The sequence below is a fragment of the Xiphias gladius genome, chromosome 16 (assembly GCF_016859285.1).
Source record: "Xiphias gladius isolate SHS-SW01 ecotype Sanya breed wild chromosome 16, ASM1685928v1, whole genome shotgun sequence".
Lineage (NCBI taxonomy): Eukaryota > Metazoa > Chordata > Actinopteri > Istiophoriformes > Xiphiidae > Xiphias > Xiphias gladius.
The window spans coordinates 13,577,756-13,603,362 of NC_053415.1; the positions used below are offsets into that span (position 1 = coordinate 13,577,756).

Genomic DNA, 25,607 nt, shown 5'->3' on the forward strand with positions numbered 1-25,607 from the left:
CATTTGTCTAAAGCTTTGGTTGCACATCTTGGCATACCTTCTAATGTAACGAAACAGCAGGTCACAGGTAGCAATAGAAAGGCGCTGAGCAATGGTATTACTTAATATTTAGTGGTGTATTACAGGTAGACGTGCAGCACTTTAGAGGAGTTCACTACAATGTAGTAAAAATGACTCACCTCATGTTGATTGTTTGCAAACAACAAGAGATGATTGGCACTGAACAAAATTTCCCTGAAATATCCCCTTGAAAACTGGCCATTCTTCGCTGTCTCCGAAAGGATTCTCAGATAAGAATCTGTCTCTGTGAAAATTCAACGGAATATTACATCTCTATGCAAATAAGCCCCCTGTCTCCTGTGCTTAAACAGAGGCAGATTGGATTGCGCACATGTGCAGGCTTCATCTTTTAAAATCCACTCTAAGGATGAAAATGCTTCCCGGTTGTACAAAGAGAGGTTATTCAACTCCATAGAATCATTCTCATTGTTCTGAACACACAGCAGCAGAATTGAACCAAGACTAATAATTTATTATGTTGCAAATGTATAGTCTTTCATAAATCACATATAATTTTATGACCATTCTGTTAGGCATCACAAAAATAAACAGAACATATAACATCTTATGACAAATGTAGCAGCCAGTGAGTATTTCTGTGTATATTACCACTGGTACTTGTTGTCATGGCAATCATCCATTTAAATGATAGCAAAGATCTTTTATAGGAGTCAGAATTTATAATCCTTTTGGCACTGAGTGTTTACTTCTCTCCCATGATTTGCTCTTAACTGGTGGTCAGGAAGTAAGGGCTTTTCTGCGTTGAGTTTGTATGTTCATGCTAATGCAGCTCTCTTTCAAGTGCACTTAAAAGAGAGCTCTGGGAGTGGTCTCCAGGTACTGGAGAATGGCCGCCCACTGTTTTTTAAGGTTCTTTTTATTTGTGTTTTCATGTTTTTAATGCTGTTTTCTTTTTAAAAAGCTTTAATGTATTATGTAAAGTACTTTAAATTGCCATGGTATGAAACAAGTAAACTTGCATCAGCTGAGAAGTTAGGCTGGCTTAAATGCAGAGGAAAAATTCTGAATATGTACAGTATAAAATGCACTTAAGGTCTTTTGTCCTCTGTACAAGGCCTTGCTATTATTTCACTTAATATGTACAAAGAGTTTAAGTGTTCTACTGTATAGTAAGAGCACAGCATGAGCTAACCGAGGCAGCTATTTGTGGTTATGTTTAGGTGCCTGGGGAAAAGATACACTTTATCTTGCATCACGTGACAAACACCTGCACTTTTATTGTTTAGGCTGAAACCAACACTCAGATGAGAAGCTACTCCTCTTTATCTTTATCAGCATTTTGCAGAAAATATTTTTGATCCAAACTATTATTATGCTTGTAAACAGGAAGTGGAATTTACATGAATAAGTGCCCCTAATGCACTTTTAGTCACAAACTTTCCCTTATGAGCTGAAGGAAAGTTAGCTAATTTCTTTCTTTCAGTGTGGGAGCACTGACTTTAAAGTTTGTTTAACAGAGGGGAAGGCAAAGTAAAGTGTGCCTGTGTGCTCAGTAGAAAATATACTTCTTATGTGATTTAACATCGGCTACATCTCCAGACAAAGCAAGGTTGCCATTTCACAAATCACAATCAATGTCTCTGTTTGTTTTTTATGAACAGCCTGCAACCTTTTGTAATTGACATTTTGTCACTCATTGAATCACACGTAATTGAGTTGTTTATGAATTTCAACCTGGGGAAGAAAATATAAGAAGCTTTGGCAACTTGATAATTATTAGCAAGGAAAAACTGAAAAATCCCAAACCTTGGTTAGAAATGATTGTAGGCATGATTTGGATCCTTTGTCAGGGTTGGTAAAAAGGGTTCCAGTTTTTTTAAGAGTTTCATCCTCAAGACAGTGTCAACGCCACTTTGAAGGAGGGCTAGGGCAGGGGGCAGAGGAGAGCTAGAGATAAAGTAGGACATGGCTGTATTAGTAATAGCAAAGCAGCAAGTCATACTGAAACAATAAATGGCTGAAGTGAAAAATAGGAGTTCCTTCTCCGAGGAGCAGGAATGGTGAGATGCTCTGGTATAAAGAAATATGTTGGTGAGATTAAACTAAAGAATTAAATAAATGCTATTGATTTGGCAGGAGGATGAATGAATTACTCTAAGCATGGAGAACTAATAAGAATAAAACGAGTCACGCAAAATGGGTCACTTTCGAGCATCAACACACAGTACAGCTGTTGATGCGTGCGTTGTAACCCAGGACCATCCCAGGTGCTGCGAAAGCTGCTCCCAGGAGCACAAACAGAGCCTAAGTTTAGCTGCTCAGAGTCATTGTTCTCTGCTGTGCTGTGTTTGAGGATATCCATATTTTGAGCAGATGGAGGGTGGGGTTGTTTGGCTCTGATGACTGTTCATCCAGATGGATGATGTCAAGTCAGATATGGAGACTCAGCAGCAGCCTCAACCTCTCAGAGGCGAATATGAGAGCAGGACTGTTCTGAAACTTACCGTGGATCTCTATGTTTGGACAAGCAGCGCTCACTTAAGAACGACCCATCTGCTGCCGTACATCAGCAGCCGCTGAATAACTGTAAGCATCGAACATTTCAAGAATCTGTTTTTGTTTTCTTTGCAGACCCAAATACAAGCGCAAATTAATATTTTTTTTCTCTTTTTGTTTAAAAATGAATTAGACACAGTAAATTCCAGTTAATCTTGGTCTTAAAAAAAGATACAAAATATAAACAAGAAAGGATGTTAACCAGAATTGTTGACTTTGTTGCCTAATGTTTGTCTGCTAATGCATAAAATGACTGAATTCTCATCTGTCTTTACAAGACCCGGGAAGCTTGAGGCAGGATTTTAATGAGTTTAATAAGCATAACATAAATGTGTGTTTTTAAATTCAATTAGCACCAAACATTAGCCTGCATTTCTCTGCTCATCTTCTCTGTGAAGAATATGAGGGATTCTGGGATTGCAAACGACTTAAATCTGAGCCTTTCCTTTTCTACATACTTGTGGGTTACTAAAGACTCCTTCAAGAACAGCATAAGTCTCTGTGTACTGTACATGTTATCGTGTTCACTGATCTTCTTGCTTTACAGTGTCCTCTCTAGCTGAGTGTTGTTAAGTGGAATGGTTCAAGTTCCACTCTTATCTCGCCACTATACTGCATCCTTACCTGAACTTTTTCCTGTGTGTGTGTTTGTGTGTGTGTGTCCGGTTCTCTCCTCTCTTTAGCCTTGACAGCGGCAGCAGGCCGGGGGAAGATGGAGGTATGCAGCTTCCTGTTGGAGCAGGGGGCAGTTGTGCAGCAGGTCAACCGGCGGGGGGTGTCTCCTCTATTCTGCGCCGTCAGACAGGGACACTGGCAGGTGAGAGATGCTGAGTGACTCTTTTGTCTGAGAGAAACTATCCCTCTGTGTCCACAACATTTTTCTGCTTCTGAACCTTTTTCAAACAACGTGTGGTATTTTAGTGTATCGCATGTCCGGCCTTTAGAGCTAACCCTGCCCTGGACACTGTTTCTGGACACAGGTTCATGGTCACTGCTAAATGAACAAACTAAAGCTCTGTTTAAGCTCTGGCCTCTTTACTTTGTGTCTGTCTGGTAGATCGCAGAGCTGCTGTTGCAGCATGGTGCTGACATTAACATCAGTGACAAGCAGGGCAGGACCCTACTCATGGTGGCTGCCTGTGAGGGTCACCTGAGGACCGTAGAGTTTCTGCTTTCTAAAGGTGAGCTACAACATCACCACCACCACAGAATACCTGCCCATAATCTCTTTTACCAACATTTTAAATGAGCGTTTTAGTGTTTTATTATTAGTGTTTGACTATTCTTTGTCTCCTAGGTGCGTCCTTAACTTCCATGGACAAGGAGGGACTGACACCCCTGAGCTGGGCATGTTTAAAAGGACAAAAGAATGTAGTGCAGTTTTTGGTGGAGAAAGGTGCGGTCATCGACCACACGGACAAAAACGGACGAACTCCGCTGGACCTCGCTGCCTTTTATGGAGATGCAGAGATTGTAAGTGCCATTATTGAACACACACTGTTCCACGTTAGCCATGCTCTGGCCCCTTCGACACAGTGTTTTGAGTGTTTTTAACTGTCTGTGCTCTCATGTAGGTCCAGTACTTGGTGGAAAGAGGAGCAGTGATAGAGCATGTGGACTACAGCGGGATGAGGCCTCTGGACCGGGCCATAGGCTGTCGGAACACGTCGGTGGTGGTGACACTGCTGAAAAAAGGGGCCAAGCTGGGTAAGAAGGCAACTTAGTGCACATTTATTACCAACTGTACATGGATATAGCATAGTGTGAAGATAGCTCCGTTTGTTCACGTCTCAGAATGCACTGAGAGACTCACTATTTTGATTCGTCCATATGTTGAGCGTGTTTCTGTCTTTTCTCAGTATCTCGTGGTACTAAGAATAGGTGCAGACTAATTTTGTGCAATGTTGTGGAAAAACCCTAGTTCCATTCCTGCGTTTCACCCCGTTCAGCATGTGTGTGTGTGCGTACGTTCACTTCTACTTAGTATGTCAGTGCATGTGTGTCCCTTCTCTTTTTCCTCATGTGCTGCTTGGCTAATTTAAGAATGAGTCTTATCAGCTAAATGACATTCATAGAGGTATCTGGGCCTGTGGCTTATCTGCAGTGCACTCCTCTGTCTCGGAAAAATAAAAATTAGCAACACGCAGGGCCTTTAAATTTCCTTTCAGCACAGTTAAAGTCTGCATGCATTTACTGCTTAAAATACAAGGCCCTCTTAAGTTGAGACACATAATTGCACATTGTCACACTACACTTTGTAACACATTTTCATTTCACTACATGTGACTATTCTTGTTGCACGACCTATTTTTTCTTCACTCTCTCCCTCCTAACTCTTTTTTTTAACTGCTTTCAATAAACTAAGGCTACAGAACCTCACCTTACGATCGATCAGGTACAATCTTTAGGTAACTTTACCTTGTACCAGTTTCCAGAGAATACAGTGATCATCTGTTGGCAGCAATTACAAAAACTTAACCCGTCTTTCTCGACTTCCCTCCTTTCCCTTCTACACCAACAGGGAACGCTGCTTGGGCCATGGCTACTTCCAAGCCTGATATCCTGATCATTCTTCTTCAGAAGCTGATGGAGGAGGGAAACCTACTTTACAAGGTAATGTGCAACTGGCATATAAATGACCTCCTAATGAGCACTTCACTGTATTAATGAAATATTCCTAAACTGCCCTGCTGTACTAAAAGACAGACAAACTTAGCTATTATTATGTAGTTATCAGTTGATGACTTTTTTTTTTTTTTTTTTTTAAACATGGTAGGGAAGTGAAAAAAAGCATTGAACAATTTAGATCACAATCAAGTGTTTTGTTTTTTTGTAGCTTAGTTAAATGTAGAAAATGAATAGATGTGTATGTTCCACACTGCTTACCAAAGGAGCCATTATCGATGCCTGACATTTAAAAGATTGAGTTACGGCAGGAAGGACAAACCTGTCGTGTGTGTGTGTGTGTGTGTGTGTGTGTGTGTGTGAGAGAGAGAGATTTGAGCTTGCCTGCGTGCTGTAAGTGTGATTGATGAGAAAGAAAGAACAGCTATTTGGGGACTATCTGGTGAATAGCCCCCCTCCACCCATATTTTCTTTCTGGTTCCATCCTCTTCCTCACTGCAAGTTTTGCCTTCCCTGTGTCCTTCAGAAAGGGAAGATGAAAGAGGCAGCCCAGAGGTACCAGTACGCCCTGAGGAAATTTCCTAGAGAAGGCTTTGGCGATGACCTGAAGGCATTTAAAGACCTGAGGGTCTCCCTGTACCTCAATCTCTCCCGCTGCCGCAGAAAAACCAATGTAAGCCTCTCAAGAGACACACCACTTTTTTTTCTTTGTTCCCTCGACCACTACTGTATTTTTTAGCATGATCCTTTAATGATTTTAAATAATTGATAGTTTTTTATTTGTCGGTGTAATGAATACCATGGGGCATCATTAAATTGATATTTGTTGAAGAACAGTCATTTTTTTCAATACCCGCAGTTGTTATAGACGATAGAATAAATCTGTGACTAGGACCCAAAAATGTGAGATGATTTGAGCATGTGTGGGCAGGGGAAGCTTATCAATGTTCAGATGGTAACAGGGAGGAGGTCGAGAGAAAGCTGCAGATGTACTGGGCAGTGGACTCAATCTCCTCAAATCTTCTAGTGAAACAATTTCAGTTCCTTCCTCCTCAATGAGTCAGAGTTTGACTGAGCCGAGCAGTTATTTGAGCTCGCCTGGAAATGAAAAAATATGACACTGAAGCAAGCATGAGGAGAATGGTAATTTTTAAGCTACTGTGTCTTTGAATTCTCCTTTCTGAATATTTGCTTTTACAGAAACAGTTTGTTCAAGTAATTCTTGGGAGCCTTTTGTAACCGACGGGCTATTAATGCGATAGCATGCCGCAAGCTAGCAGGAGATATGACCAAGGTTGTCTTTTGTGTGTCTGTACAGTAACAACACCTGTGGAGCCTGCCCAGGTATTTTATTACTTCACACAGGGAGCATAAAGCATAGGAGAGATGAAGAACGGGTCAAATTCAACCATTTCTTAGGGTTTGAAAAATGTTATGTCTGCGATACAAAGCAGACTTGTTGCTGTTTTGACTGTACAGATTTGATCGATTAAACCTGCCCTCAAAGCAACAAACCACTGACTTACTAAGACATGTATTTTCAAATATTAATTTCTTTGATTGAAACTTGGCCATATACCGTACATTTGAATATAATAATATGTTTGATCTATTTATTCTCTTCATTTTGTAGGATTTTGGGATGGCTGAGGAGTTTGCAACAAAAGCACTGGAGCTGAAACCCAAATCCTATGAGGCCTACTATGCCCGCGCAAGAGCTAAAAGAAGCAGCAGGTTAACTATTCTGCACGGTTTCAGAACAGCTTCAGTAGTTGTTACAGTTGAAAAATGTGTTCTGGATCTGGTGATGATGTCTTTCACCATTATCTCTCCCATCCACAGGCAGTTTACAGCAGCCCTGGCCGACCTGCACGAAGCAGCCAAGCTGTGCCCCAATAACCGAGAAATCCGTCGTTTGCTGGCTCGAGTTGAGGAGGAGTGTAAACAGATGCAGCGCACGCAGACCAAAGGAGGCCTCACTGGAGCCGCAGGTGCTTCCAGTCAGGCGTCAGGAGGCCATGAGTCTGACCAGGAGCAAGACGAAGGACAGGAAGACCCTTCAGAGCACAGCCTTGCCAGGAGTGTGGAAGGCCAAAGAGACATCCTGGAAGAGGAGGAAGAGGAGGCGGCGGCGGCGGCGGCAGCCTCGCAGCATGACAGGACAGCTGAAGCCTGCTGGTCCCAGAACAGTTATTCCTACAACAGAATCTTACCCTCTGAGCCGGTCAGCAACAGTATGGGACATCAGAACCTGAGTCTGACTCCCAGCTCACCCCCGGGCCCCAGCAGGCCCCCCCCCCACCGCTACCCTCGAGAGCACCGGGAGGCGCTGGCCCAGCAGGGCCTGGTTCTGCAGCCCACCAAGCAGGCCCAGATAGTCAAGACCAACCAGCATATGAGCTCCATGCAGGCTGGGGGAGGGGCCGTGGGAGGCCGCTCAGGAGGGCCCAAATCTCAGTACGCTCCTTCCAGTCCCTTGCCAAGCCGACACATGTCTAGCATGTTGAAGCCAGGACCAGGCATCGATATCAGCCCTCTGCCTACCCCAGCTGATGAACCTGTGTATGGGAACCGCATATCGCTAGCTGCTGCCTCCACCTCCATGGGTCACAGTTTTGAAAACGAGAGCCTCCATTCATCCCAGGCCTCCTATACATCCTGCAGCAGCAGCTCCAAGGGTGTGGGGCAAGACAGGTTGTCTGCCCACTCTGCATCTTCTCTGGATGGCTTGGCCTGCTCTGGTCCAGGACTCCAGGGGAACCATACTGACACAGGAAAGGAAGGGATGTGTGGTGCAGTAGGATCGCAGGGAGGAGGAAGCAGCAGCAGCATGCATGTGTCCAGTTCCACCAGCAGCCTGGCGTCCAGCAGCAGTCTGTCAGACAGCGGCAAGCTGGGACCTGATGTCCGCACCAAGACAAAGCACAGTCAACAGGCCAGCTCCGCAACAGAGTACAAACCCAGACCGTTCATGGGTATAACTGACAAGACGGCTCGCTTTCAGCAACAGCTCCAGCAGCAAATTCAACAGCAGCAGCAGCACCACGGCTTGCCAAGTCACCAGAGCCTGCAGTCCGCCGGCCGCAGCTGGCTGAGCCACTCCTCTGACGGTCTGGTATGTCACAGCATGTCAGCAATGGGCCTGCAGCCTGTCGACTGTGAGCTGCCGTACGCCAAAACAGTGAGCACTTACCAGGAGCAGCACAAACCTCCAGCACCTCAGGGTGCTACGGCAATGAGTAGCTTACAAAATGGCATGCATGCCAAGGAATTCACAGAGAAATTTTGCCAAGCCGCCAACTGTTACAAAGAGTCCAAGCCAGCACTGGCTATGCCGCACACTTTCATGGACAGTAAGCCCAAGCAGCCTGGCTTAGCCCGGGATAATCCTGCCATTCACGTAGCTTCAATGAAACCAAAGCGATCATTTATAGAGTCGAATGTGTAGAGATGTTTTTATCTCTCATACAGTCCGCAACGCACACACACTAGCAAAAATCTAAAGGGAGGAGTTGTTTTAATGTTTTTTTCTTTTTTCTTTTCTTTTTTAAACCAGCCCCACACATACTACAGTCTCACTTTTAAGCCTTGTAAGAAGTACAGTATGCAAGCTGCTTGTTTTCCTGTGTGAAGACAGGCCGCGGGCAGTGTACTGAATGCTCCAGATTTCTCTCCTCCCAACCTGTCGCTTGTGGCTGTCAGCTTGTTACATGACAACATGTCCGCCGTCACTCAGCCAAGCTGGAGACATTGCACTGAAGGAAGTATTTGGACACGTACTGTACAGTCCTCATCAAAACAAAACGGTGACAGTGAGCACTTTATATACAGTTAGGCCGCTTAAACAACATATTCAGTTACAGCTTAATGTTATTACAGAACAGTTTTGTGTGAGTGGAAATGAGGTTTGAACTGTGTTCATTGCGTCCATGGTGCTGAGAGAGAAGTAAGGAAGAGAAAGTCCTCACGAAGGTGTAAGAAAGTCTAAAGGACGGGCATTCCTGTGTTTTACAAAGGATGTTATAGATCCTCTTGTATATTATATAAATATGTACTTTTCCTTCTTTTCAGTGAAGGTCTATGTTAAGTGTATTGACAAGTTCAAACTTGTGTATTTTGAGTTTTATGCACAATGTTGTTCAAATGGTGTTAAAGGTTCTAAAAAAGCATTTGTTAAATATGTTTGTACATTATATAAATCACCATTAACATTGAATTGAAATCCTTTCTGTATCTGCTTGTTGTTGCTGTCTAGTTTAATTTATTTACAGCGCCAATGGCTTGGTTAATTGTAAAAGCAATATATTTTATATAGTTATTTTTGCACAGCTACTAAGACATTTTATGATTCTCAATAATGTTGAGTTTAAGTGCATGCTACAATTGCAGTTTATATTACAGAGTTGAAAAAATCTATAAAAACAGAAATGGTTTTGGGACACAGTGCCATCACCTCTATTTTAATATGTACATTAAATGCAATTGTTGCCATGTTTTCAGTATTGTGAGCTTTATTAGCTGTAATCACATACTGTAATAGAACATTACTGCCATAGCCATCATGGGAGAGAGAAATAAACACCCTCTAAGGAAAAAAACAAACAGGTCTGCTGACTTTTATTCTAAAACACAAGACTGCTACCTAAGTTAAGAGGACATGTAATAATTGTGTAAACATTATAATGTCACATTGAATTTCTAATCATTTCAGGCAAGGTACAGTGTGTTTACTTCTTGTTTTACATTTGGGGAAAAAGACAAACATTCAAATTATTGTTTGTGAAATGCTAAAATGTAGTGTAACAGTAGCAAGAATCATACTGTCAGCTATCTAACTCAATAATATCTAAATTTGGTTAAAATGAACCAACATTAGCCATTAGTAAACACATTAGTGTCACAAATTCTACTTTTCTTTTGTAATAAAGTCTGTAATTTCTTCTTTCAAATGTTACATAATCTCACCTGTCAGTAATTAAAGATGATAATTAAAGCGAGCTTATGTAACGTAAGATGAACAGCAGCCACTGTGGCCACAAGTAACCGTTATTGGTTAATAGCAGGTGTTAAAACAGGCTAACATAAGTGCATGATATATCCATGATACGGATCAATATCCAAAGCTGGCTAACATTAGCCACCATAAACTACACTGAGTGTGTTGATTTGAACAGTGGTTCATTTTATTTCTTAAGAATTACAATATTTGTTATTTAACAGGAAGAATGTGTTGCTACATTCAAAAGTTTCATAGTGTCGCTTCAAGTGATAGTGTGATCAAATATACAGTATAATGCCTTGAAATTTAGCTAAATAGGATTAGTTTTTAGGGGGTAAATATCCCTTGACTTATCTGAGACCTCTTGTCCAATTTAACTTGAGTGGCACCCTGAACAAAGCTCTATTTTAGTAACTACTTATTCTAATGGTAGTAAGAGCACTTGCAATCAGGTGAGCAATTACTGTTTGGTGGATTCTAACAGATAAGCTGAAATGAGCTGCTGTCTACTGGCTAAATTTCCATCGTGTTATTGCCATCTTCAGAGCTCTGTTGGGGGTTAGCAGTGTGGTCTGTAGGGGCAGATTCGTCATGGGGCTGGTTTTCTTTTTGCTTCTGATCCAGCTCTCAATGGATTCTCGCTCATAGGAATACCCATCTGTGGGGCAGACACATTTTGACACCTTAAATACACTGAGATAACAGTACATGTAGAGAAAAAAAAAATATCTACAGGAAGAAACACCGGCTTTGACTCAGTTTGAGATACTGGACAGGGGATTGACATTTTTTTGTCCAACCTGCAGCAATGACGGGATCCTTTAGCAGCTCTCTGGTAATTGGACACAGAAACTCATCAGGGGCCTCTGAACCGCTCTGCTCTGCCTTCAAGGCCTCGATTTTCCTCAGGAGACGACCACGGAGGCCCACAGATTCTGAAGAACCAATACAAAGCGTTCAGTATTCTGTCTAACGAGGCCACTGAATTCCATCACATACAGAGCAATTTCATGTCATACTCAAAATTTACAGAAGGAAAGGTTTTTTGTACCCAACATCTACCCAGTAATTCATCATCAAAGACTTACTATTTCACATAAACCAACTCAATGTGCGATGTTAATGTTGTTCCACTGAGAGGCATGCCTTCAGTGTTTTCCTGTCAAACACTTGACAGACTCACTCTGTCTTCTCCGGTCTCTCAGATAAAACAAAGGCATGAATAAAAATGGACCTCTGCTTTGCTCAATCCGTGCTGAGACACAAAGAGCCAGGCACACTAACTACGCGATGATGGCTTCACCACCAGCTAGAATTGGAGGGACAACCTTTACAGCCACACACGACCAGTGGTGTGTCTCTGTGTAGTGGCAATGCCATGGAGGTGCAGGCCGCACACAATGATAAAGTGAATACCCAGCAGGCACTCAGCTGGCCACCAATGTCATTAGACGTTGATATTTGGTTGAATATAGTTTGTGACGCTGGGTGACCAAAATTCAATGTCAGGATAACGTCTAATGCCAGGGTCAATTTGACCTAGAATACTGACGACAGCTGAATCCCTGAATCCTACTCACTTTGGCGATCCTGATTTTTTTCTGTAGCACCATGAGGTTCACATTAGTGCTTTTGAGTGAAATGTTATGATAACTATTAGATGGCCCGCCATCAGATTTGGTATAACCGTTCATGTCCCCCTATGGATGACTTATAATCACTTTGGTGATCCCTTAACTTTTCATTTAGCGTCATCAGGTCACAGTTTCAATTTGTCCAATACTGACTAACCTGGTAAAAATTATACGTGTTAAACATTAGCCTTTAGCTCAAACCACTGCTTTGCCTAAGTGCAGCCTCATAGAGCAGCGAGCATGGCTCTAGACTCAATACGTACAGTATCTCCAAATTAAGTATTAAGTCAACCAGCTCAATTTTAATGTTTGGGACAATAGTTTCCTTCCATAGTGTGGGTATCCCCCTTTTGAGGAAATAAAGAGTTTTCCTGAGATGAGGGAGGTTTGTCATTGATTCGTAAGTGTTGATTAACTTAATAAACCATCCTCTACGTTAGAGTTAAAGACTTTGGAAATGATGTCAAGACCAAAAAGGGATGAATATTTGGGAACTTTTATAAGTCACAGGATTCAAGGTGCTTCTAACAACTATGGAATATAACACATCTGGGAGAGAGTTCTGGATAGATTTTGTGTGGTTCTGTTTGAGAATGATTGAGTCTGTGTAGTAGTTTGAATTGAATTAAACTCTCTAGCATTATTTGAACATGCAGTGTATGTACTCAAACCCTTCCTCTAATATGTCATGATATGTAAGGGCACCGTGTTCTGAGGAAGTTTTATCCATTTACAGGACACAATCAGCCTCAGACAAACTAAAGAGATTCTCACAGACAGCTACTGTGTGCCAAGGACCCACTAGTTCTCTTACTGCAGCAAATGAAATGTTGTGAGTCTGCCTTAATTTCTCACTCATTCATACAGCAGGAAGTAGAGAAGTAGAGGACTGCATTCAAGTAGACATCACAAAAGCTGTAGCTCCTTGTTACCACGAACTCTGTGCCTTGAAAGTACTGCATTCATGTTTAAAGTAAAGGGGGCAGATGCAGTAGTGGAGTCCCGCTGTCGCAGTCACAAATAGTTTCGATCCTACGGGAAAAATGACAGTGCTCACTCAAAATGTTGTCTCTCGATGAAGCATGTTGAACCCATTAAGTGCTCTAATTCATCCAAGAAATGACTCCTGGATGGGAAAAACTGCACATAACAGCTCTATAGGGTTTAAGATTTCCCTAAGTTCCCTCATTTTTCATGGTAGCACAAGCCATTAGTACTATACTGTCCACTTTACATTTAGATTGATAATTTGATGAGTTACTGTGGCTGTTTCCACAGAGATGCACCGAATTACATCTGAGAGGAACTTTTTTTTCCCCCCCTCCCCTTACTCAAAGATTCATGAATATTTCATCAAGTAAAGTGCGCTGAAATCTAATATGCTGTGTAACTGTGTGTGGTCTATGTGTGATTGTGTGTGTGTCTATGCATGCGCACACATTTACACAAAAAGACGGCAAGGAAAATTATAGTAGTTGGTTGCACAGCACAAAAAAGGACAGGAAATGTGGCAATCTGCTGTTACCTCTGTCCTCATTCCGCAGTAATGAGAGAGCATACTAAACACGCAGAAAAGGGATACTCTTTCCATAAGATTCTCATTCCATCAGCATGCAGGGGAAGTTGACTTACTGTTGTCTTTTTTTTTTTTTTTTTTTTTAACGGTGTTTATGGCTGTCTAATTAAAGCAAACACAACAGCAGCCAAAAGGGGCGTTTTTTTTAACCGTGATTGAGGGTTTGGCTGTGTTGCAGCTAGTTATATGATTACAGTCGGCACAAAGCACGTCTAATCAGTCTAAAGATGGCATACATATAGCATGTGAACTGTTTGACACACTCCCTTCAGGAAACTGTGTTTGTAAATAAGAACTCAAGACACCAGTGCACTTAGCTGAAACTACCAGTATTGAAATACTATATACAAGCACTCATACTCCAACCAAGGACATAAAATATAAGCCATTACATTTTTTATTTCCAGAGAAAATAATTAGGTTTTGGAGTGAACTGTGTGTGATATGGCAAAGAGTAATTGCAAAATAAGCGAATTATAAAATATGTATGTATAGGCCGTTGGCCATTTTCACTGACTGTGTATGACTTTTGCAGTCTATACATGGATCTATAGTATAATGTCAAACAAAGGTGTATTTATTAACCGTTATGCTTGCATTGGAGGCAGCTGTGCCCCCCCCCCCCCCCCGTTCTATCCTATTGAAAAACACTTGGTGAATTTTGATGATGATGATTGAGATGACAATGACAGTTTACAGGTACTTGTGGTAAGTTAATGGTAAAACAGGTGCATCACGGTTATGCGTAAGGACAGCTGCTCTGCCGTTGTTGAACCTCTCCAATAACAGACAGATCTGTGAAACTGTGCTGTGTTTTCATTGAGAGGTCCAAAGACTGGTGGAGCAGGCAGGAGTATTGACATAACGAGTGAAAAAAGGGGGTGTGGACATCCAGCGTGTGGAGATTGGAGATCAGGCTTGTGCATGACTTTCAAAAATCTGACACAAAGAGTGCGAATACATATTTCATATTTCTGATTTTTAGTTGTGAACCTACAAAGTTTTATGCATGTGTCCCCAGAGTTGTAAACAAAAACACAAAGTGCTCTGATGAGCCACGTGATGGTGCAATCAGCACTAAAAACTCGTCCCTTGCTCCATGGCCTACAGCCTGACTTTCTACCAAACTGAACTGAAGTATATTAAGCAGTTTTTTAGGTTTCTTTACAGGGACTTAAGGAATCATTCAACATTTTGGGAAATACGCTTATTTTCTATTTTTCCAAGAGTTAGACAAAAAGATTGATACCACTCTCATGTCTGCACAGTAAATATGAAGCTGAAGGCAGCAGTTGGTTAGTTTAGTTTAGTTTAGCACAAAGACTGAAAACAGGTGGAAACAGCTAGCCCGGCTCTTTCTGAAGGGAACAATATCCACCTACAAGCACTTCTAGAGCTCACACAGTTACACATTATATCTCATTTGTTTAATTGTAGTGTAAAAGCAAAGTCTTTATGCTACTAAGCTAACCATCACAGACATATATATAAGAGTCGTATCAATCTAACTCTCTGCAAGAGAGCTAATAAGCCCACAAATGTTAAACTATTCCTTTAAAAATAACTGCCTTGGTGGGGGCTACTATAGTGTTGCTGCTTTTACACTGATGACCACAGTGTGTCCATCCACCGCAGGGAGAAATATTTTTTGTTTTCTGGCTGCAGTTTGTAGAGTGCTTTTCCACACTGAGACCTTGGACAACCCCGCGTAGACTTACCTCATTTGAGAGGTATTATCTTTGTTTGTGAAGTAAAGGTCATCCTGTGGGGTACTGTCCTCACAACATGATTTGTGATTGTATAAACAGACAGACATGCTGCAGCTTCACGTCCCTAAATCAGATCGATATTTGGGAGAAATTTGTTGGGGGGGAATCAGAGCATCAATAAAAGCGGCTTATATCATGCTATTGAATTTGGGCTTGTCATGTTTTAGGATCAAATGGTAAATCCCCACAAAAACACTCAATCCCAGTGTGCCTGTGAGTGTGTGTGTGCCTGTGTGTGTGTGTGTGTGTACACTGTACACTAATGTACTCGTCTGTGTTTTATATTCCATCCTCACCAATTCCTAGCTCTGCAGCTGTTTCTGTGTTCAGCTGGCTAAGCTCTGGTCCGTCGATATCGTTGGCTTTAAAGTTGCCGACAAGCTCCTCCAGTCCTTCCTCACACAGCCAAGTCTGCACATCCTCCTCCGACCAATCAGCAACCAGCAGCCTGGAGTGACCCGGCAACTTCTTTCCTGCAAAACACACACAACAGGATGGGAGGAAGTGCTCTGCTATTATACCCCCGTCTCCTGCAGCAAAACTTATCTGATGCAAACAAACAATTTCCCTGACACTCCACAGAAAAGGACACACTCCCTCTGTGCTGGCATGGGAGGGACTATTAACTTTCATACACGTGCGCACATACACGCACACATCCCTGACCTCGCAGATAAGCATGGAATCAAAAAAAAAGAAAAGAAAATTAAACCCAGGGTTGTGTTATTTCAGACTGTGCCAGCATGCAGCTCATCAACATTCGCGTGACACCATGTGAGCGAGCAGCCATCATTTATCAAACGAGGCTGAGATAAACTGGCCTGTTGTGTGCCGGCCCCGTTAATGACACCTCACAGCAGCCTCATGGTTCCCATCCCCCACCATTAGCCGTGTGAAGGATAACCCTGAAGACTGGTAGGTGTAGCTCATTACCACGCTGACCACATCCTAGGTTTCCCACTCACCTCTTGCTACCTCTGCTAGCTTAAGCAATTCACAATCAATGAATATTTTCTTCCACAAAAGATTCTGTCCTGAATGCCAAAATGCAACTTGATAACCCCCTAAGATCATGCCTGTGCTTGGAATGACGAGTAGAAGAAAAACAACCTTCACTCAAATAATAACATGTCCTGTGGCTACACCGATGCTTCTGTCTCTAGAAAAATTTTAACCTCTGCTTAGTCTTTGATTAATTTCTTTGCGTAGGATTGTTGAATGTCATGACTTAGTCTACAAATAAGGATAATACTGAATGCTAAACCTTGAGCTTCAATGTTTCAGATACATGTGAACAAGACTTAAAGAGTCTACAGCCATGCTACCGGCTCTGTGAGACTGTACTTGGGCACTGGGACATTTTTTGCTCAAAACCATAAATTTCAGCCTCATCCTGTCGCTAGAGGAAAAGTCGGAGGATCACCAAAATCATTAGGATACGTCATATTAGGACCATGACTGTCTGTACCAAATTTCGAGGCAACCAATCCATAGTTGTTGAGATTTTTCATTCTGGACCAAAGTGGTGGACTGACTGACTGCCCGACCCAAAATATCCACTTATCGGTTCTGCACGACATTGAGCAGAGTAATACCACCTCCTCTCTGCAGCCCTGCCTGATGGAGTGTGGAGTCTCCCAGTCTGGAAGGCTGAGTCATGGAAACACTTTGCCAAAAGCATGAAAACCTCAGAGTTTCACTGCGGACTGGGGCAGTTCAGACGGTAGTGTTTAATTACTTGGACAGATGCACATACTAGGCTTTCCTCCTCATCTCCATTCTTCACAGCTTAAAAGGATAAGGCTGATGATGTAGGCTGGTCTGTTTCTCTTATTGTCATCAAATCCCACGAAAAGAGCAAAACCAACAATTAATTTATTCTACTTATAAAGTATTGCCTGCATAGCCAAAGCCTGATATAGACTCTTTATTCATGCTATACTGTCCTCACGGTCAAAACTAAACATGGAGAAGGAGGTTTCTAGATTGGCTCCAACTCTCAGTTCTTTAAAAACTGAGGCTTAAAGACACATCTGTTTTCCACTGAATTTTATTTAAGGCCCTGTCTGCAAACACAAGTTTTCAATCCCTCTGGCTGATTACACCTTTAGTCAGGCTGAAGTTGGGTAGAGCTATGATATGGAAAAAAAAAAATCAAAAAAAAAAAATCACAGTGTCGCCAAATTCAAACAGGACAGTGAGGGAGCTGATGGCGTGAATTTACACTACATGCTAATTCTAAGCAGGTTTTACTATTTGGTGTCGTCAGCCTGGAGAAGTGACAAAATCAAGTCTACTCAAACTGGACAGAATGCATATAAAATACAGCCGATATCTGAGTGTGCTGTTGATGGATACTATTCTCCCACAATGCATTGCACAAAGGAAATGGAGGAGCTGTTCACAGACGGCAAAAAATGAAAATTAACCGGCAATGATGAAGCAGTTCCAGGCAAGAAATAAGTCATCAATCTTTAGAATAGCTGTATTGCTTTCCATTTGTGAAGTTGAACTTGCAGTGCGATGAATGAAGTCGCAGTTTATAGAGGTCCGATGTTAAACATATTATGCCATTTACTGTTAGTATAAAGCAGTTAAGCATGATGACTTTTTTTTGTATACTAATTGGTAAAACACTATACTGTAATGTTTAGTATTTAGTACATACTGTGTAAAATTAGTATATTGTACTGATGTAGAACTCAGCGATAACTGCACTTATTTTTACTTTGTTTTTATATTGTTAACTCTGCTTCAAGTGTCTTATGTTGCCTTTTATTTATTTAAGTCTACAGCTAGTTGCTCTGTGTAGCTATACTTTGGCACAGCAGTATTTTCAGTTAAATGTTAATGTCAGCCTGCTAAAATGCTCACACAGTGACACTGCTAACATGCTAATGTTTAGCAGATATGTTCGCCATGTTTACCATCTTAGTTAAGCATGTGAGCATGCTAACTAACATCTGCTAATAAACACTAAACACAAATTATAGCTGAGACTGATGGAAATCATGTTACTTTTGCAGCTATTTTGTCATTAGCCAAGGTATTTTTCCTCTAAATCCTGAGGGGGGTATGAACTATCTGATAGCTGCTGAGATATTTCAGTCAGTACCAAAGTGGTGGACTGACTGACCAACACTGCCGTTTGTAGAATCATGGCACTAGCAGGGCTAAAAACTACGGTGCCTGTTTTAGGCGATTGCACCACCTCTTTGGAAATTAAACTCTATATTGTGACCCTTTCTTTTTTATTTATTTTTTTTAAAATACAGTAGAAACAAATGGGCTTGGGAAAGTATTGAGAGACAGACCAACGCATTGTTGGATTTGGTCTTTTCATTGGTTTTCCTGACATTGTAAAAAAATATTGAATAATGCCAGCCTTCTTCTTAAAAGTCAGACAGTGCAGTGTAGCAACATGACAAACAAAACCACAAGAGAAGCTCTCCATCACATGAAAAAGAGAAAAAAAAAAGCTCAAAAGAAAAGATGTTTTCATTGGATCAAAACATTAAATTATCTAAACACTCATACTAATATTCAGCCATTCACACACACACACACACACACACACACACACACACACACACACACACACACACACACACACACACACACACACACACACACACACACACACACACACACACAGAGTACAAATTAAAATAAAAGGGGGGACTTTGTAGCTCTAAGAGTACTGTGAATAACTATAAAGTATTCTAAGGGTAAAACATAGTAATGTATTTATTTACCTTGGCACACGGTCGGTCTTGATTCAGCTGCTGCAGGAAAAAATAAAAAGGGATATGTTTAATATGTGAAAAGAAAGAAAGAAAGAAAGAAAGAAAGAAAGAAGTTTAAAGGAAAGGAGGGAGAGAGGGAGCATGAGAGAGAAGCCTAAAAAAAAGGCAGATCTTCATTGAGATGGAATTTGCTTTGTCAACATCAGCCTGACTAATGGCAGATGGGGGAGCTTTCCTGATGAATCTTCAAGGCCTCCAGATGTCTGACGATTTTTCATTCAGTATTCAAAATGTTTTCTTTCATGTTGGGTTGGAACTTTTTTTTTTTTTTTTTTTTAAGAGGATTCACCTCCATAACAACAGCTCTCTGAAGCTCAATGGTAGTTTGCTCTAGACATTGCAGCCAGACAAATATACACATGTAACAAGAGCTTCTCTTTGCTGGATGTCTCCCTAAACACTCTTTTGGGAAGCTTTGGCGCCCCAGAAGGCTTCTGGGCTTTGAATCACTGCTAATAGTTTGTTTTAAAAAGAGGAGTGATTGTGCATTTGTAGGCGCCAACCTAAAGATTCCTCTGTTAAGGATTTACCAGTTCTACTGTCTCCATCTCCTATTCTCCACACATTCACTGTTCTGTCCATGGAGCCGGTTGCAATCCAAGGCATGGTGGGAGACAGAGCTACAGCAGTCACATACCTGCAGGGTGGAGGAAGAGCAGCAAAAACGTGTTGGGAGTGTATGACAGAATGAAACTAGCACGCGAAGAGACTGGCTTTAAAAGTCAGGTTTCATCTATAAAAAAACCAAAACAAAACAAAACAATCAAGTCTTACATCTCATAGTATCTTAAATAATTTCAAGCACTTCAAAGTGCTCTGCAGGTGCCTTCCTGTGGTGCCACTTCAATGACTGACTGGAAAGCAGCGCTGGAGAATATACTATTACATCATTACACCCAGTGCTTCTGGGAAAAACTAATCAAGCAAAAATCACACGTTTTGATCAAGTAACACCGGGGCTCCTATTCTTCCTTTTCTCTGATGGCTGTAGAGATTGCACAGCGGCAGGAGGGCAGGCCATTTACCTGTTGTGCTGTTTCAAAGTGTGGAGCAGGATTCCAAGGGTCTGTTAACAAAGTACAAACAAACATGGACAAAACAGGAATATTTGGCATCTCTGTGTTTACAGCAGCTGTATTTAATTGTTTAGAAATATCCTCTGCCAGAGTTAACTGAAGTTTAAAAGCTAAACAAAAAGCCTACATTTTCTGCTTTACTAACCGCATCATATATTGCAACACTTTTATCCACTGACCTGTTGAGTAATTAGAGAGTAAACAATGTCAGCTTCATTTGCAGAATCCATATGTGGGCATTTAAATTACAGTATAATAAGTAAAGAAAAAAGACACATTTTTTCAAATGTTTCTATATAAGTGCCACAAACAGAGCACAGATTAACCATCAAGATGTGTGAATTAAAGCCAGAAATGGCAGAAGGACCCAAACAGAAGCTATATACAACAAAATAGACTCCTCCTGTGGCTGACCAAGGGAACAGCAGGACCAGTGCTCAGCAGTGGCATCTGCTGCTTACAGCTCAGAAAAAAGGAGCATTTTAAACATGGAGGAGAGATGGCTTTAAACTTATTTTTTTCCAAATGAGCAAATTCTTAAAATATATGTATATAATAATTATATTAGCAATTAATGTAACAAATTACATTATTAAAACATAAGCCTGGCTGGCACAAAGCTCATTACTCAGCTGCCGACACAGGAGGTGTTTATTAGTGTTGCTCACAGATGTGAAGACAAGAAGAAGTGATTTATGTGTTAGCGATGAGTGTATCTTACCCTGAGACGACCAGATCTCCGTCAGAGGAGAATGCACAAGACAGAACTGGAGCCGAATGACTGGTGAGAGTGTGAAGGAGCTTCATGACACATGCTATGGGGTCGACAACAAACACACACACACACATACACAAGAGGTCCAAGTAAAGTTGTATCTGTATTTGTTCAGCTATCAGCCTCTACAAAAAACACTACATTTCATCTTTCGCACCGACGTGCACACACACACACACACACACACACACACACACACACACACACACACCCCCATATATACTTCAAAGTGAATCATTGTCTGGACACCCACCCCCACCCCACTGTCTGACAACCCAAAGCTTTTTATCAATAACTCTCTTTCCCTCTTGCTGGCTCAGAGCTGTGCCACCTGCTGACAGCTGCTTGGAGACAAAAGATTTTCTTTTTGGCAATAAAGCTGTGGTATTCACAGCCTAAGATAAAAAGACACTTCTCAGAAAAGATCCGCTGTGCAATGATTCTACTGTATGTGCCAAAAACTAATTGGTCTGTAGCAGCATTTCAATATCAGCTTATAAATACACATCTTAAATCAAACCTACCCCCTACACCATTAGAGTTAAGATTACTGTTTTCAGGCTCTGTGGAAGGCTAATTTGTTATTTTCATGCATGCTCATGATTTGATGTGAAACAATTATAGTTAAGTAAGGAGAAAAAAAACCATGAACTTGAACATCAAAATAAAACAAATGTGATGTGTGAACAAGAAGTTTCAACATATCTTGCTGGGTGAAAGGAAAAGGCTGCAAAACTGACACTAAAGAAATAAATCTGCAGAGCTTCCGAATAGCCCTGGAATATGACTATTTCCTCTGGATATGGAGCCATCAAAATATAGGGCTCACAAAGTAAGAAGGGACTAGGAAAATGTTTCACATCAACAGCAGACACATTGGTCCCAACTTCAAAGTTGATCCCTTGCTTTACTGAATCATCTACACATGAGTGTCTTTCCTCTTTTAAAAAACAGTGGAGTTGGAGCATGCAGTCCTCTGGCAAAGAAAAGATAAATGCACATTTCACAAAGGCAAACTTGTGGCAAGCTCCTCCACAGAGAAACGCAGCATCTGAAAATCTACATCTTAAAGAAATTAAACGAGGACAGACTTTGTTCTGTGTCCTTCTACAAGTTGCTTACAGATGAAAAATCCCCACGGACCGCAGCAGGTTACAACTTGGGACACATTGCATCCTCCCCAGAAACGGCTGTTACCACGGCAACACATCTTAGGAACTAACAACATGGTGTATCCACAGACACTATCAAAATTACAGTCTGTAGGCTGGTTACACAACCTATGAGCTTACACGAAATGTTCTTGTTCCACCATCGGTCGTACAAGATATAAATGTCACAGTGGATATATGCGCCTGATTTTCTCCCAAATCTTCTCCACTCACACACACACACACACACACACACACAAACTCTCACACACATTCCTCTGTTGCTGCTGTATTTCAGCAGAATGTCTTACAGTGATGCATTATTAATGAGTCAGACTGCAGCTGATTTATTCCACACACTAATAAAATTCTTCTATTCTGCAGAGAGATTTCAAGGTTAAAGCAGTCAGAAGGCTCCCTTTCTCTCGCCCTGTCTCTCTCTCTCCCCCTGTCTGTCTCTCTACCTCTGTCTGTCTGTCTCTCTACATCTCTGGAGCGATGGAGTGAGGGCATTTTCGGGTGAGGAAGCGGGCAGACGGGCCTACCTGCTCCTTCATGCTGGGAAACAATCCATATTTTCAGCTGGCTGTCCTGTCCACAGGAGGCCAGTCGAAACTCCACACGGCAGCCATCTGCAGAACAAAACCAGCCACATTCCCCCTATCTGAATGTTCATGCTTGGCAGAGTTTAATAACAAAAGACGACAAATACTATCTGACGGACTGTTTGTGAACAGTCCGTCCTTTACACTGTATGTGGCATAAATATAGTGTTCGAATTAGAAGCACACTTCCATTACAAAATGTATGTGCTTTTTATTCTCAAACAGTGGCACAAAATAAACACTGTAAATGTCATTTTGATTCAAGACACTGTGCAGCAGGTTGCTTTTAGCCAAATGCTCGCTGTGAAAGATCTGTTTTATCAGTGCTGGGTGGATTTAGTATGTTATCTAAGATGAACAGGGCAAGAAATCGCAAAACTGAAACCCTAACAGTTTTTCAGTGAGGAACTTCAAAGGATTAGTCCACCCTATGAATAACAGCTAAGTGTGCTGCAGAAATAGCTCCTGTAAAAAAGTGTTAAAACAATGAGGTCTGTGAGAAACCGAGATGAGAAGAAAGACACAGTGCCATTAAGTTTAGAGCTGCAACCAAATATTTTTTCTTTATTGATTATTCTGTAGACTTAAAAAAAAAAAAAAAAAAAAAAAAAGGTTAACCACCACTTTTTTTTTGGTATATTACATGTAAAAAAAAAAAAAAAAAAAAAAAAAATCTGAAAAAACAACTACAGTTTCCCAGAGCCCAAACTGACTCACCAACCAACACTTACCCAAAGATATTCAACTCACCATGATAAAAGGACAGAGAAACAGCAACTTTTCATATGAGAAGCTTTTATCAGTAAAGGGTTGGGTTTTTTTTGGAGCACCAGCAAATGTTTGGCGTTTCGCTTGATATATGACTTAAATACGTGATTATCTAAATAGTTGATTAATTTTCTTTTCTAAAAATTTTCTTTTCAGATCACCACAAACTAAATTCCACTCACTTCCGTCGTATTAGGGTGGCAGCAGAAATCACATGAGGCAAATATCTCAAAAAAATCGGCAAACAAAATGCAAAATATCTGCAACTCTGGACACCACTATTATGAGTGAATATAATAGAAAATGTGTTTTTGTGATTGAGTGAATTGCCCCTTTAAGCTCTCTGAACTCACCAACTTCGAACTGGGGTGCGGTGCTGCAGCAGGTGACCCCCAGGTCGTGTGCGTCTTTCACAATATGCAGGATGCTGATGTCCACATCCCAGAGTTTAAGGTCTCCGTGGGTGCAGCCAGTCACGAAAAACTGGCCACACGGGGAGAAGCAGCAAGCCACAACACTGGCCTCGCTTACTGCACTGCATCTGTGAGGGAAAAGGTCTAGATGTATAATTGGTCGTGCCCTTTGATCTTTAGTCCCTTGTGTCTATATCGACAGCAGTCAGCTGACAGCGTTAAACCTGCTTTAATGTAGTCCTGAACTAGCTCTAATCTTTCTTTAGAAAATTGGTTCAGTTAATTAATGACTAGGCTAAACTTAGGACTATTCCAAACCATGTCTGAGAAAGGGCCCTGAAAAATCCCTATTTTTTAAAATAACAGGCATCTTACTATAAGAAATTAGGTTCTACATTAACAAACACTCAAACACTGGAGCTGAAACAGTGAGTTGATTAGTCAAATAGTTGACTGACAGAAATTTAAATCTGCAACTGTTGTGATAATCGATTAATAGTTTGAGTCATTTTTCAAGCAAAATACCAAACATTTGTTGGTTCCACGTTCTCACATGTGGATTTGATGCTTTTCTTTGTCATTTATCAAAGTAAACTGATTATCTGTGGTTTTTAGAACTGCAAGACGTGACCTTGAGCTCTGAGAGAATGGAGCTGTCATTTTCACAATTTTCTGACATTTTATGCACTGAAAGACTAGTCAAGATAACCCACACAGCAGATTCACTAGGTTTCCGGGTGTTAAACTCTTAACAGACCGACTTACTTTGACAGTGGCTTGCAGTAGCTATGAATGTTTTCTAAAGAAATACTTCAAATGTAACGTTAAGGCTAGGACTAGGCAGTAGACTGGCCTGCCGGATATGCGGCTTGAACCGTTGCCTGGCTTCACCACTGGGTTAAAGTCTACCTGCGTAATGTCTTGGAGGGGAAGTCCCAGAGGGCCACGGTGCCGTCACAGGCCCCTGCCAGCAGGTAGGAGGAGTCCGGTGCCAGGGCACACACTCGGAGCGGACTGAGGGCCGGGTGCCGTACCACTGCTGTCGCTTCGCCTGTGTCCGAGCTCCACACGATGATGGAGCCGTCCGTAGAGCAGCTGAGCAGGTATCTGCCACAGGAGCTGAAGCGGCAGCAGTGGACCCCGTAGCCGTGGCCCGAGAGGGGCGAAAAGGGAAGCTCCGAGAAGTCAGCTGTGTTATAAACACGCAGAGTTTTATCAACGGAGCAGGTCGCCAGGAGGGACGGAGAGAAGGCGCAGCAGCTGAGCTCGTCTGTGTGGTGTCGAAGAGTGCAAATTATTGACACCATTTTGTAAGAGATGCTACGTTGGCCCTGCCGGGGAGGCAGTTCGCTCACAAGGTGGCGCAAAATCCTCAAACATGAGCCTGTGAAAAAGAAGAGGAGAAGAGTCGAGTCGTGTGACGACCACCCGGTGGGAAGCTGCAGACGGTGTCAGCTGTCAAGCCTGTCGGACGAAGGCCCCAACGTCTCAGCATAAACCGGAGCTCCGTTTGTGTCTGGGGAAGTTTCTCCTTTGAAGCACTTCCTGTTTCAGCAGGGCTATAAAGTCTGTTTATCTCAGGGCTCTTGTCAGTCATGTGACTGCGTTATTGAGTTACCTATTCATATTCGAGGTTTCTTTTCTTTTTTCTGGGTGGGGGTCTATTTACAGCTTAAATGTATTTTTATTTAACCAACTTGATTTCAGTATATTTGAGAGAGTAACTTCATTGTTTTAAAATAACGGTCTCTAAAATGCACTGAATATTAGCGAAATGGCTCTAATCCCAAAAGTAAAGATACTGTACCCCAATTTAAAAATCAGACATTTAAA

General features: G+C 41.6%; 2 protein-coding genes across 3 annotated transcripts in view; one reads left to right on the forward strand and one right to left on the reverse strand.

The window, feature by feature from the left end:
* Nucleotides 1–9,804, forward strand: part of tanc1b (tetratricopeptide repeat, ankyrin repeat and coiled-coil containing 1b) — a 99,203-nt gene extending 89,399 nt beyond the window's left edge. For both annotated transcript variants that reach the window (XM_040147848.1, XM_040147849.1), the window contains exons 19-26: nt 3,261–3,394; nt 3,635–3,758; nt 3,875–4,050; nt 4,152–4,284; nt 5,099–5,190; nt 5,729–5,875; nt 6,836–6,936; nt 7,045–9,804. In XM_040147848.1, the coding sequence (XP_040003782.1) occupies nt 3,261–3,394; nt 3,635–3,758; nt 3,875–4,050; nt 4,152–4,284; nt 5,099–5,190; nt 5,729–5,875; nt 6,836–6,936; nt 7,045–8,650 (2,513 nt within the window). In that variant the 3' untranslated portion in view covers nt 8,651–9,804. The remainder of the gene's footprint in view (nt 1–3,260; nt 3,395–3,634; nt 3,759–3,874; nt 4,051–4,151; nt 4,285–5,098; nt 5,191–5,728; nt 5,876–6,835; nt 6,937–7,044) is intronic.
* Nucleotides 9,805–10,565: 761 nt separating this feature from the next.
* On the reverse strand, nt 10,566–25,501 carry LOC120801206 (WD repeat, SAM and U-box domain-containing protein 1-like). Its single transcript, XM_040147859.1, has 11 exons — nt 24,684–25,501; nt 23,715–23,902; nt 22,534–22,620; nt 20,784–20,877; nt 20,208–20,241; nt 20,012–20,052; nt 19,517–19,623; nt 18,936–18,965; nt 15,477–15,653; nt 11,002–11,136; nt 10,566–10,859 (listed from the first exon to the last, which is right to left on the reverse strand). The coding sequence occupies exons 1-11, from the start codon at nt 25,079–25,081 to the stop codon at nt 10,708–10,710; spliced, it is 1,443 nt and encodes a 480-aa protein (XP_040003793.1). The 5' UTR covers nt 25,082–25,501; the 3' UTR covers nt 10,566–10,707.
* Nucleotides 25,502–25,607: the final 106 nt, after the last annotated feature.

Bases quoted from the DNA above. Each gene is read 5' to 3' on its own strand.
- LOC120801206 (XM_040147859.1), bottom strand. From the start codon at position 25,081: ATGGTGTCAATAATTTGCACTCTTCGACACCACACAGACGAGCTCAGC. The intron at 15,654-18,935 runs GTAAATAAATAC...TGTGTTTTGCAG, and splicing joins AAGACCGACCGTGTGCCAAG to GAAAGAAGTTGCCGGGTCAC. The intron at 10,860-11,001 runs GTTGGACAAAAA...TCTGCCCCACAG, and splicing joins GGATCCCGTCATTGCTGCAG to ATGGGTATTCCTATGAGCGA.